General features: G+C 38.0%; 1 protein-coding gene across 3 annotated transcripts in view; it reads right to left on the bottom strand.

Annotated features, from left to right (window-relative positions):
* Positions 1-10,339: 10,339 nt before the first annotated feature.
* col5a1 (procollagen, type V, alpha 1) overlaps positions 10,340-14,263 on the bottom strand; it is a 76,496-nt gene continuing 72,572 nt past the window's right edge. For all 3 annotated transcript variants that reach the window (XM_075456116.1, XM_075456115.1, XM_075456117.1), the window contains exons 65-66: positions 13,634-13,867; positions 10,340-13,414 (exon numbers count right to left, since the gene is read on the bottom strand). In XM_075456116.1, the coding sequence (XP_075312231.1) occupies positions 13,268-13,414; positions 13,634-13,867 (381 nt within the window). In that variant the 3' untranslated portion in view covers positions 10,340-13,267. The remainder of the gene's footprint in view (positions 13,415-13,633; positions 13,868-14,263) is intronic.

Genomic DNA, 14,263 nt, shown 5'->3' with positions numbered 1-14,263 from the left:
TTTCCATCTCGAAAGAATAGAGGACCTACGTCTATCTATAGAGCTAGTGCTTTTGGTACCAGAGGAATAGCTTTATTACCTTTGCTGGGTGAGTAGCTACTGACCTCGTGAGAAGGGCAGACTGTGGGTGTGGTGGAGCACTTGCTAAGTTTCCACCCCTTGAAACAGACTGTTAACAAATGCTGTGAAACAGGGCTGACACAAGAGCCACAGTGCTTAAACCAATAGGTATTCTGACCAAAGCCTGTCTCAAACATCTCAATAAGACCTCAGATAATTGTGTCAAATTATAAAAAAAAATTTTAAAAAACAGCATAAAATATGTATAATATGTCTCCTTTAAAGAATATACAACTTGAACAATATATATATATATATATATATATATACACACACACACACACACACACACACACAATATACATCTAGGGCTGCACGGTGGTGTGGTGGTTAGCACTGTCATTTCACAGCAAGAAGGTTCCAGGTTCAACTCCCAGCTGGGGCCTTTCTGTGTGGAGTTTGCATGTTCTCCTCATGTATGCATGGCTCTTTGGGTACTCTGGCTTCCTCCCACTGTCCAAAAACATGCATGTAAGGTTAATTGGTGTCTCTAAAAAAAATTGTCCGTGAATGTGTGTGTGTGGTTGTTTGCCTTTGTGTGGCCCTGTGATGGATTGGCGACCTGTCCAGGGTGTACCCCGGTGGGATTGGCTCCAGCCACCCTGCGACCCAACCAACGGATTCAGCGGGTATAGAAAATGGATGGATGGACAATATACATCTAGTGGCCATGAGAGTAACTGCATATGAAGGGATACTATAGCTGAGAGGCAACAAGGAAATGTGAAAAGTATGCAAGTAAAGTATTGTGCCAATGGAATATTGGTATTGATCACAGGTTACACATCCTATGGTCGAAAGTGCAGAATTTAGCTGCTTCATCAAATCACCTCTCATTCCGTATGCATACTTTGTGGTTTGTTAAATGATAGACTTGACAATCAAGTCAATGTTGACGTGGCAATGCTGATATTAGGCATATGTCCTTTAAATATAAGTCCTATTTAGAGGTACGTACAAACGAACAAACTTGTTTGATTAGACATGTTAAGCAGATAGAGGAAAAGCACCCTGCAGGCCATAGATTCCTTACTGGTTTGATTCTCTGTGGCATCTTCTGTTGACATTTAATCTGAGGAAGCTTTTTGACCTGCTGTAGAGGTGTTGATGCTGAAACGACAGTGATGAATTACTTCCATGTGCTATGACCTCAGGTGGTACTTTCGCACTTTCATAATTCAATCTTCTCCTCTTTTTTCAACTTTTGTGGTTTTTTTGGCAAGATGGAGGGAGGCAGGATGATTCCAAGTGACTCTAATCAATAAGAAATTAAATTTGGGCAAGATTGCTCTTTGGCATTTTTCAAAATTTGAAAGGTTACAAAAAAAAAGTGGAAAGTTGTAAGAAACAAAATAGGGATTAAACACTTCGGTGGAGCATGAACAAAAAAACATACCAGTGACAAAAGTCTACACAGAAACAGGGTTATAAATAATTTAAATGGCCATTTGAGTGTCTGAATGTGGTGAAGGAAAGGAGTTATCCAGTTTTTATTTTAAGGGATGAGTGTCAGTATCTCTGCCTGCAGCAAGCTATAGAGATGGGCCTTGAGTTTTAGTATTTTCTTATGAAAATATCTCAAAATCATGATATGCAGAAGTATGGATGTACAGATAACTTTATGGTAATGTAGGCATATACCATAGTGGCTAAATTTGCATCTGCAAATCATCAAGCCTATGAATAAATATTTTGTCATTTCACAAATGATTTAATAGGAAGTGAAAGCTCAGGACAGAAATGCGAGATTGTGTTGTCGTTTGCTTTTGCCGGCATCATGAAATATTCAGTTTAGTGCACAGGCATGTAAATCAAATTGTGGCCTCCCACTTAAGAAAACAAGAACTGATGTCTGAATTAAACTGATATAGTCCTAATGATAACTTTGCTAACAATGTTGAAACTTGTTAATAAATGACAAGCAGTGTGTGCTGGTTTGTCACTCTGTTTTGCCCTTGAGCAAGACCATTATGTTAATACAGTATCTTGATAACGGTTTCTTAGTAATGTTAATCTTATATGAATATAAATATCTTGCCATTGAAATATAGATATATTCCAGTCCAAGTCTGTTTTTTACGTAGCTTCTGCAACCATAACCAGATCCTTGAACAACTAATACAGTCAAAGAGCTTGGTGCACTGTTGTCGAAAGTGTCCAAATCTGCTTTTCATAGCCTTCAAATCCATTAACAACTCATTCCCATCCTACATGCACTGAATAAGCGCGTTCATCATGAACAGTTATGCCATTTGTGAGGTCAGGAAAATAAAGAGAAAAAAATGGAAAGTGAGCATAGAAGAGTACAAGAAATTAAAATATCAAAAGATGTTGACAGCTTCCAGAACCATATATATCTTGACAGACTCTGAGAGCAAACAATTTTGATTTTGATACCTACCAAACTACTAAAGGAGGCTCTCTTCAGTATGTTCAGTTTTTTCGTTTAATTCTTCCCTTAAATGTCAAGCTATAAAATATATCTAATCCCCCCCCCGAATCAGACACCAAAGCTTTCTCTCTGCAAGCTTTTGAGTCAGTCTCAGAAAAGGCAAAGATAAAAAGAAAAACTCCCCGAATACATTTACACTAAGCGAGTAAGATGATATCAGGATGTTCTTGCTCTTCTCAGATAAATGCTTGTCGGTGCTTAGTTGCATTAGTTTCCTGTATTTTTCCAGGATTGAGCTAGCTCAAATGCAATAACAGTCCTTTTTTGTTTTTGTTTTTGCAGTTCCTTGTTTTTCCTTATTCAGAAAAATTGAAAAGAGTGATGCTTTCAATCAAAATTGGATGAGAGTTGAGCGGTTTGCATGCATTATATACTGCAATGCATTTACAGTTTTAGGGCAACTCAAACTGAGCAGCAGAAGTGCATCATTTCAGTGAATAATTTAATCTGTCCTTGTTGGTCTCCCTTGAATGATTTCAGGAAAGAGAAAGTGCAGATAAAAGACACTCACTTTCAGGACAAGTAATTAATGATGTTGATTTGGGCCTGTCCTTGGCTGTTTGGGTGCTGTACCACACAGGTCTCTTTGACCCTGTCTTACTACAGGGGAGCAAAGTGTGGAGGAGAAGCCTGAAGCTTCAAAGCTGATACTCTGGGATCCTGAAAATAGAACAGAGCTACTGTATGTGAGTGAAGGGGAGGGAGAAAAGTGCAGGACCATATGCTCTTCCTTCTGGACGTGAAACAAGATGATCTAATTAAATCAAGTGCTAGGTTTTACATGAGTCTGACAAAGCTTCTTCTGCTGAGAGACGGTTCAAAGTCATATTGTTAGCTATTTCTTCCTGGCAGCTAACTCATTAAATCACTTCAATGCCAAGAATTCTTTCTTAAAGCCATCCCATATTTTGGGATCTCACACACCTACATCCAGACACGCTTTAAAATGTGTTGTTCATGTTAATGTGGCAGACATTGATATTTCTTATTTCATGCTTTGAACAGTTTTAATTCTGAACACAGCAGAGCTCTTTCAGGCCTGAGGATCTTATCTTCTGAGAAACCGAATTTAACATCATCCCATATGTTCTTATCCCTGGTGACATTAGCTGAGAGGAACAAAGGACGGTGAGCCTAATTCAATCTCAGCATGCTAATGATATCTGCTGACACTAATTTGAATATTATTCTAAATCTGAACCAAACTCATGAGTTATTTACCTGCATGCCTGCAGGGAAAACATCACCAACTATGTGTGGTGTATTTACACTTCAAACATCTCCCTCACTTCCCAATCACTACTTTCCTCTCTTTTCTTCTAGGTTTTCTCTAGGTTTTGCTGCATGTGCTTTACTACTTCTAATTGAATTTGAGCTTTGATACAAATAAGATTCTTCAGACTGTTGGAGCTCCTGTTCAGCCAATGCACACCCACAGGTTTTGTAGTGCTGCATTGGCATGTACACAGAGTTTGACATCTTCTTGACTCTGTTGGCAGTTATAGGGAGGACATATTATGCTTGGAATTTTGTAGTTCTATTGTTCTTTTTTCTAATTTGCAAATTATCAGCAAAATTACAAAAGACAAAAGGTCCACACTAAAGAGTGAAATGTGTTTACGCTCAACAAGGCGTGAACAATGTTTGGAATAGCAAATATTAGGCAAGTTGACTGTCTGACACTTGTGCTGTACTTTAAAAAGTTGAATCATAAACAACTTTTCAGTTTGAGAATAACTTTTTTATTCAGATTAAAGATGTCAACACATTCATTTGTCAAATAACAGTAAAAGATGTTTAATTTTAGCAAACCAATAGTTTCAGATTTATCAAATGTTTTACAAATTATATATAGTCTGAACTGTTGTGCACAGACATCCATAATGTTGACTCGGAAGCAGGTGTCAAATGGTTCTGCATGGTTGAAAACTACCCTCCCTTCTAAGGTACAGTTTTCTGTCACATAAGCACAACTTGTGGACACTACATTACACGGCATAGCACTTCATGTGTTAAGATTACATGCAGGTAAAATAGAAAGTGACAAGCTTCTCTTTTATTGAATAAATCATGTTGAGAACGTGCTCATTTTACATATTTGGGTATGATTTAAAAAAACATCCCGTCCCAGGGGCAAGATGCATAAAACTGTAGTTTATGTGTGCTGGAAAAAATTTTCACATGCATTCACTTTGCTAGATTTATAAAGTTGTGTTTACACGTGGATCTCTTTTATAAATCTGAATTGCACAGAAAAAGCAAATTGTTTTATTTGGTGATCTCAGTTCTGTTTTCCCAGATTGAACAAAAACTGCTGAATGAAAAAGTGACGAACAATTGGTTCTAAAGCTCAGAGCAAACATGCCTGTAAAGGTAAAAAAATAAAGGAAAGAAAAAAATAAATTGCCAGATTATAAACCAGCAGCCGAAACAAACAAAAATCCAGCAGCAGTTATAGTATTCATATCACCTACCTATAGTTATCAAAAAAATCCCTATCATACTGAACAGGATTTGTGAAATCCTCTTATTTCAGGCAAAATTATGTGGATTATTTTCTGTTTCTACCTCATATCAGGGTTACATTGCTATGAAAATATGTGCATGCGTAATCTGATGAATTTGTGAGATGCTCACATTCTCTTTTTTAGAAATCCCAGTTTGTGTGGAAGAAAAAGCCTTCTGTGTGTCTCCATTGTTAATGCATCTTGTCTCCGATGGTGGCAAAGACACCTTTTTGGTGATTAAACCTAATAAAGTAGTTTTCTCCCAACCCAAATCAAATGGCAACTGAAAACGCTATCCTTGAAAAATACATTTCATATCTAAACAAAATGTAACTGAAATTAAAATCTAGAAAATGCCATACAAAAATGAGCATGGTGAGCTCCATCAGCAAAAGATTGATGAAAAGAAGCCTGCAGCCCTCCTCAGGAACCTAAACCTATATCCACATCCCCTCAGGTGCAGCCAGTAAAGCTAATCGAGACTCTGAAGCCCATGTACCATCCAAAGACTCTCACACTGCCATTGCACAGACAAGGGAGATGCAACAGTTCTAACACTAACCAAAAAAAAAGGTTCCTTCAGGAAACCTTAAAATTCTTAAATTGAGACAAAGCTTTTTTGCATTGCTGTGTCCAATTTTAAAACAGTGTGACTGTAAAGGTGTGAGGGTGGTGCACGGTCTTAACTGGCTGCACCTGTGAGGATAAGCATTGATGGCAGAAGTTTGAAAGTTTTTTTAATCAAATAAAACATAGAAAAATAACTTATGCTCTGACATGGTAAAATAAGCTTACCAAAGCCATACAGTTGTAGACTCACTGCATGTTTTGATAGCACCTGATAATTTACAACCTGTAGATTAAAAGATTGGTGGAACTGATAGTTGGAGGGGTGTCAGTCCCCCTCCTTGTCACGGCTGAGGTGCCCTTCAGCAAGGCACTGTATCCCCCATGCTCCCCGGGCGCTTCATGGCTGCCCACCGCTCCAGGTTGGCATCTTTCTCTGAGTGTGTGACCCTGTGCATGTGTGTGTCAACAGGTGCCAACCTGGATGGGTTAAAAGCGGAGGACAAATTTTGTGTGTATGCATGTATGCATGACCAATAAATCGGATCTTAATCTTAATAGTTTCTTGCTGCAACACCATTTGATCTAGTCTAAAATCTGAATGAAGAATCTACAAAATCATTTTGTGTCATCACTCTTCCTACACATAGTATATGTACCTGATACGAACTGGAATTAAAATTGAATTTGAAAAGATTGATCTTTTTAGATTGATCTAAAAAGATCAATCTTGAAGATTCTAACTGAGATAAAGATATCTTAAACTCAGATTACAGGCAACCATGAACCAGTTCCAGATTTCCTCATTTTCAAATAACTTACAGATCTCTGTGATGTTAATACATAAACACATGACTGCCATAACTGATGTCTTATGTCATGTGAAGACTGATGTTGTTGATATCTGAATTAATCTTTTTTTGACATACTGTACCTAATGTTGACGATGCTGAGGTCATGTTTATGGTATTTTAAAAAAAATACAGACTTAGAGTGGTAATGGAGGTGCTATTAAAGACTAACAAATTACTCTGTCTCATGGGTCTTCTGAACTCATGGCCACATGTCTGACAGGTGTATTAATCTCAGTGTAGATGTAATTTACTGTCTCATCTGTTTTCTTTCTCGTATCAACCCCGATTTTCAAAACATAATACGTTTTTTCTGTAACTTGGTGCTCTGCATCCCTGAATGACATGTTCTTGTTCTACATATTGTCAGTGATGACTCGGTCTGAGGTAGTAGTACATTCAAACCGCCCTTTAAATGATCTAATTGGATCAGTAAATGACTGAGGGCGTACAGCTGTGAGATGGTGGGGGAAGTTTATCATAGAAATACAGATTGCCAAGACATTACTGACGATAGGTTGAGGCTCATATGCCTTTCTGCCATGCATGTCTTTATGAAGATGGTGTGTGAACAGGACTATGTCTGAAGCATTGCTGAAAAGTATCATATATTTATTCAGTTTAGTAAGGTGCTTTAGTCAATCCTGTCATTATTGTTTTAGCAAAAGAACTGAGGCTAAAGCATGTTTATTTTGTTAAATGTCATCTTCTCTGAAATCAAGATGATTACGGAGCTCACACAGCAATAGCATTCAGATGTGGGGGGACATTTGAGAGATGGGGCCTTGTGTAATGCTTGGGTGGCTCTTTTCTAATCAGAGAGTCAGCAACTTAAACCACAGTCACTCCTCGATCTTAAAGTCTATTAGAGCAAAAAAGGCTGGTATTATTATTCCAATATGTCAGTGCCTGTGTTGCAACACTATCTCTTTCTCTCTCTTCTATCTGATTTACATGTAAGTAGGTCAGTGGTGCCGGGGCCTGGCCATGAATAGGCTCTGTTAGCAGAAGATCCACAGGCTCAAAGCAATTACACATTAACTCAGGGGCTTCGTCCCAAATTTCCATTTAACGTCTGGCACTCAACCCTTTTGCTCCTCCCCAACAAGCCCAGACCACACATTAACAGCATTCTTTAACACTTAATAATTAGCCTTACATGGACATATGAGAGGTTTGCATTCATATGAAATCATTTTCCTAAATCCTCTTTAAATTTCTTATTGATACAACATTCCATAACAAATCAGTGCTCTACAAGCACATCTCTTAATTCCTAAGCAATCGCAGAATGGAGGAACAAAGAATGATCATCAAATAGCAGCAAGGAGCAGCTTATTTTACGGTGTAAAAACACATACGGTGTGTTTAGATTATGGCTGCTGTTTGGTTCCTCCAGGCTGCCTCTGAAAAGGCCTTCAGTTATCCCAGACAGAGACACTCTTTGTCACTAAATGACAAGATGCCAATATAAACCCAAAGCACATCAAACTGTTTTCACCCAACTGTTCCAAGCCTGCTCTTCAGTTTTAGCTGCTACTTTAGTTTTCAGCCCTGTACCTCATCACTTCTTTGAATTCTTAAAACCACCTAATTTGCTGCATCAACAGAAAAATAGAATTGTAGGTCAATGAACACTGTCAAAACAACCAAAAATGAAAAGGGCTTGAAGCAAAATTGGTGGCTCTCTACATGGTCGTTGCTTAGTAAGTTAGTAGCAAACAGCACATGGGCACATTTTAGGAGAAACGTCTCTTAATTTTGAAAATAAAATCCTGCTTTGTATGATTAGACTTCCAGGCGTTCATCTGATGCATCTTTCGTTTGTGAATTTTCCAGGAGTAGAAACAAGGTGGATGTAAATATCAGCAGACCTAATTTCTGGCCAGATGTTAATTTCTGTGGTTCACTGATTTCTTGGTAGATCCCAAAAATCCAAGACCAGCTGCCTTTAATCTAAGGCAGTGGTTCCCAAACATTTTTGGCCTGAGTACCCCCTGAGCCTTCTTGTCACACCACGAGTACCCCCTCACACATACAACGCGTGCGATGATTCTCCAAAAGTAGAGCAACACAGTGGTTATTACATGAAAATCATTTTATTTAATATCCTTAACTTGAACATAAAATTCTCAGGCTCTCTCTCTCTTTTTTTAAACAAGTAACATTTATCTTTTTTTAAGAATACATGAACATAACTCATTTCTCTCTCTTTTTAAGAATACATTAACAAGCCTAACTCATGTAACATTCATCACAAAACTGGAGTCTCCTTCATAAACAGTCCTCCATAAAAGTGTGACGCCTTAATAAAAAAAATTAAAATAAAAAAAAAAACTCCCGTGCGCCGCGTACCCCCTGCAGTACCTCCGCGTACCACTAGGGGTACGCGTACCACGGTTTGGGAACCACTGGTTAGACTTAGTCTAGTCCTGCTTCATGCGGCAGCCATGCTGAATGTTTAGCCACTTGGGGGAAGTTTCCCTGTAGAGGAGTGACATAGGTGCCAAAGCTTTATATAAACTTCAGTCAGTTTAGATGGTAGAACGTAATCTGCAGATTAAAACAGAAATCCTCTGTCAAAGGACTGATGGCTGATTTTTCTAAAGATTTGTCCTGTAACACTACAAACTGAAAAAACGTGTAGTTTGAAAGCTTGATACTTTAAGGATATTTATCAATAAGATTATTTATCTTTGAAATTTGCATTACTCGAACTCTCTTAATTACAATTGCAAAAGAGCCATGACCTAAGAAGCTAATTAGGTCTAAGAAGTTGGAAAAAAGTTATCTGAGTGCTCCGACCTTTAAATACCCAAACTTTTCAATGGAGCCCAGTTCTTTTACTATTAGGTTATGCATCATTATCATTATTCTAAAAGTTTACAAAATATAAATTCACCAATCTCAAACAGTACTACAAATATATGAGTTTATATCTATGACTATAAGATTAGGTAGTCTGATCAAATATTGTGCAGGCCAGTTTGTCAGGAGGCAGTCATGCCTTATGAAATAAGAGCCTATTAAGAACTGATATGCTTGTGTTAAACAGTGAGTCAGAGGATTGTTTTTTACTTTGACGAATGAAAACTGTCCATATGTAGGTGTTCATACTTTCTGCCTGTAGCTCCACAACAGAGACATTTTTCTCTCTAAACTTCTCAGATTTTTTCCACCTGCAGAATAAGCACCAATGTGCATTTTTCTGATATTTCTTAGGTATGTTTTTCGAATTGAGTCTAATGAATTTTGAAACAAAAGGATTTTTTTTTCTTGGTAACAAGGGATTGGACTTTTTCACAAATCTGTCACTGAGTTGTCCGACTTTACATCTCATCCATTATGCCCAAAAGTCATCTTTGTGCCCATCCTAAATCTCAGTGAGTCCTGAATCTTCCCCCGTAAAGTTTCTTGCAACACTTGAGTGTTGCTGTACTTTTTTCGACATATCACCTGTCGCCATAATTGGAAGGAGCTATATCCCAACCTGTGCCTCCTTCTATCCCCAACCCACTTAGATGCCCCACTTATCACCATTGCTGTTGTAAGTAGTTCTGTACTTAGATGAGGAGTTAGCTTTGGTTTCTGCTTTACTCACCCAGGATGCTGCCTCATCCACTGTGATCGTCCTACATCCATCCTGTAAACCCTGCATTAAATATTGATAATGGTATCATGCAGACAACCTTTTATTTATTAATTTATCCTTTTGCTGTGCTGGGCTTAATGCTCACTGTGCAAGGTTTTTTCCTAATGAGACACTTGAAGCGCTGCTAGTCATCTTCCCCAGCACAGGTCTGATCAAAGCAGATTATTGAAATTAGTGGTGCACAACAGGATTAAAGCACATCTTTTATTATAATGATCACTGAGAAAAACTCGCAGGAAATGCATACAGTGGATAATACTGTACATATTTTTTCTTCTTATCATAATAAGCTGCAGGCAGTGTAGAAAAAACTAGCTTGAAGTGATTAAAGTACATACATTGTTGGTCCACATATAAACCCATGAGGCCAGTGTTTGATGCAGGCATCAGCAGGGAATTGTCAGCAGATGGATTGCAGGTCAAATCACAAGATGCGGCCTGAGATCTTCCCTCTTGTGGTGTATCTGTGGAACTAGAATTGTTTTACACTATTAACACACATAGCAGGGCACTTGATAGCAGTGTTAACCCCGTGTTAACATATTAAATATACATCCAACCATTAATTTAGCATTTACAGCATAAAATTCACTCTTACAAACACAGCCCAAAAATGAAAAAACAAGGAAAACAGGACTGCTTTACTAATTGTCTGCAAGCAAAAGGCTTCATTAAAAGGAATTATATCACCACTTATCACGTAAAATAGCATGTGCAAAATTAAAATTTTGTTTTCCTGTTAGAATGTAAAGAGGGGGCCTCTTACACTTACACTATGGTATCATTTATCATTTATTTTTCTTATTTTAAATAATACAATAAATATACTACAATGGACATTGGCTTTGGTAGAGTTACAAGTTCATCATTTTCTCTCCACTTCACAATTGTGAACATGACTGTTTTTTCATCTGTTGCATTATCCTGATGAGTGCAGCGTGGGCTGAAGATCATGTGGCTCTACAAACTTATAACAAGAGAAAAAAACTTTACAATTTCATGCATACAGATAGGTTTTAATGCTTCAAAAGACATACAAGAGTGGATGGCCACAGTAAACTTGAATTTATTGACATAAAAACCAATATAATCTATCCTCTTATCCTTACACAGGTTTGACAAGACTGTGAAAACAAATAAACAGACATACAAATGAAAATCTACAAAATAAAACACAATAAAGGCAGCATCACTGCTGGTTGTGGAAATTTACAAAAAAAGTTGCTTGTCTGTTTTATTTAGAACAAAGTGATAAATTTGGGTGTGCTGCAACATGATGAAAAAAAGAAGCCAAAGATCTACAGGCATATTGAGTTATCTTAACAGAAATGGTTCAAGTCACATATTTGAAGATAAAAAAGGAAAAAAAAAAAAAAACCTATGTATGAAGAGCTGTAAAAATTCTGTGGTGGATACTAGTGGTCATAAGCATATAGAGTGCATAGTTCGAACAAAGAGCATTATTACATTAAGGGCAAAAGAAGTAGACCAACAAGCATTATTTTTACACTGCATGAGTAAACTTTTCCATCTGGCTAATTTGGTGACTTTCAAGTTGTTTCCCATACAAACATGATTCCGAGCCTCTTAAAGCTATACATGAAAACCTTTGGAAGGGTTCAGGGTCTCCTACACCAAGCGAAACCTTGAATTTGGCTTAGTCAAAAGATGTCCACTTTGCAACTCCGCCGGAATGATGTGGTACAGAGGATCCGACAGCAAGAGCCAAAAAAACGCAGAGTCACGCAGCAATATGCAAAGCCAAATGCGCCATCTTAGTTTCCTCTCCTTTCATTATTCCAACACTCAGACAGGCGACAGACACGTTTCTTATCTGTGTGGTCTGCGGAAGCATAGGCCGACATGCTGCACTGATCTGACAGTAGATATGTAGAGAAATGCCATGCAAAACTACCGCTGACCATAAAAAACCCCAAAATGGATGCAGTAAAGATCCAACTGCGTCAGATGTGGTGGTGGAGTGGGTCAAGGGGTAGCTGGGAATGCAGTAATATCACCAAAAATATTTTTTCATTCCAACAACACAAACTAGAAAAATACATAGCACCACAGAAGAGAGAGATTAGCACCTAGGTTTTGATTTCTTTGTTTTCATTAAAATGTGACATCCCCTCCCACTGCATAGTCAGATAGATGAGTATTTCAGGAAAAATACAGAAACTGTTTATTAAGTTAATGATATTGCCACCATGGTGGGTGTTTGGTTCAGAGGGCACAAAAAGAGGAATGTATTCTTCTTTTGTTTGCAAACCAACCGTCACGTCATATCACAGAGCATGTTTTCTTTTTTTTATTTCCATTCTGTGTTTAAATTACAACAAAGTGTGCTCCACAAAGACAGGACTTCCCAATTACGTTTTTTTTGTCTTTCAATTTACAAGTCGAATATCCTCACTTTCGATATGTTTCAACATTTTAGATGTTCCATGGTCTTCTACCTCACAATTAATAAAGTCACATGCATGTTTTGAAGCCAGACGCAATAAACATTAGCTGGGAAAATATACAGAATGTACTTACAAACATAAAAATCATTTTTATATATTTATATATATTTATATATATATATAAGGTCCATTACAAGAGAATGGAGAGACAATTATGCACAAACAAAGCTCCCATAGTGAATGAGCAAACAAACCAACAAAAGACAAGTGACAGAAAGCAGAGAAATGAGGGGAAACAAGAGATCAAAACTAAAGAAAAGAACCAAATCAGATGGAGTCCAAGGCAAATACTGCAATGGCTGCAGCTTTCAGGGTCGCCTTCATTGTTTGGGACAAAAAAATAGAAGTCGAAATAAAGTGATGACATGGGGCAAGGTCGTGTGTGCAAGTGTGTTGTACAGAAGGAAGGATCTGACATCCAGTTTCAAAACTTGCATGTGATGGAGAAGGCACACTGAGGTTTCAAGGTTATTTCCTCTATTCCTATGAAATTTCACCATAATCTTGACATGATTGAATTTTACTCATACTTGTTGCTTTATGGAAAAGTGACTTTTTTTTACAAATAGAATTGTCCTCTTGTTTTTCAATTGTTTTTTTTCTGAAAAAAAAAAGATTTTTTTTTTTCTCCATTTGCTCAGTTAAAAGTCTTAGCCGATGAAACAGACAGGCCCCACTTCGAATCCGAACTTCTGCGTGGAACCGCCAAAATCATTGAACATGATGTCCACAAAAGGCACCTGCTCCACCTTTGGTGTGTTGATCTCAAGTACTGTCTTTTCATACCCCTTTTTCATCTGTCAAGGAGAAAAGACACAGCAGGAGGGATAATTGGTGTGTGAAAAAACAATAGAAATTGAAAGACATGAAAACTTCACTAGCATTAGCAGAGATCTAGCTGACTGAGCCACTTCAAAGACAACAGAAACATAATGACAGTGTTCATTAATGGGAATTCTGCCCACCGCCCAGACATCAACGCAAAACTCACTCACACACACATTTCATTAACTTACCGCACAGCCATCGACCAGGGGGCGGATGTAGGGGTTGTTATCATAAGACATCTCCTCATCGTTGGATCCCAGGAAGCGGATGGCCTTGTCGTAGTTGTCCTGATCCTGGTCTTGCCAGGCCACTGACTGGTAGCAGTTGTACGTCATATTCTGCCGGGCAGCTGCACTCAGCAACCGCAAGAAAGTCATCTGCACCACGCCGATGGGGTTGGCCTCCGCGTCCACATAGGAAAGCTGCAAAATGTGACACGATACAAGTTGAGTATCAAAACTTTAACAGTTGGACAGGGGAAAGAAGTAAATGAGCTCAACGAGAGGAGGAATATCCTGCAGACACGATTTACTGACTCATTGTCGTGTCTATACTGTGTGGGTGCTTTTTTTTTTTTTTTTTTAAATCACTTGAGAGTCAGTCCGATTTAATTTATGAGTTTTAATTTATATTATTGTTCTATTGCTATACTGGGAATTCCAGGACATGTTCAGTATTGACAGCAGCCTCGATAACAGGTTTCATCTAAGGATCAAGAGTTACCATGATCTGCAGTAGTGCTGACAAAATGAATGAATTAATTTGGTAGTAATGTGAGACCGAGCATATTGACCGAATCACTTAAGCATCAGGCTGGT

Source organism: Odontesthes bonariensis, chromosome 22 (genome assembly GCF_027942865.1).
Source record: "Odontesthes bonariensis isolate fOdoBon6 chromosome 22, fOdoBon6.hap1, whole genome shotgun sequence".
Classification (NCBI taxonomy): Eukaryota; Metazoa; Chordata; class Actinopteri; order Atheriniformes; family Atherinopsidae; genus Odontesthes; species Odontesthes bonariensis.
The sequence above is the reverse complement of the archived record's forward strand: the minus strand, read 5'-3'. Positions and strand labels throughout refer to the sequence as shown.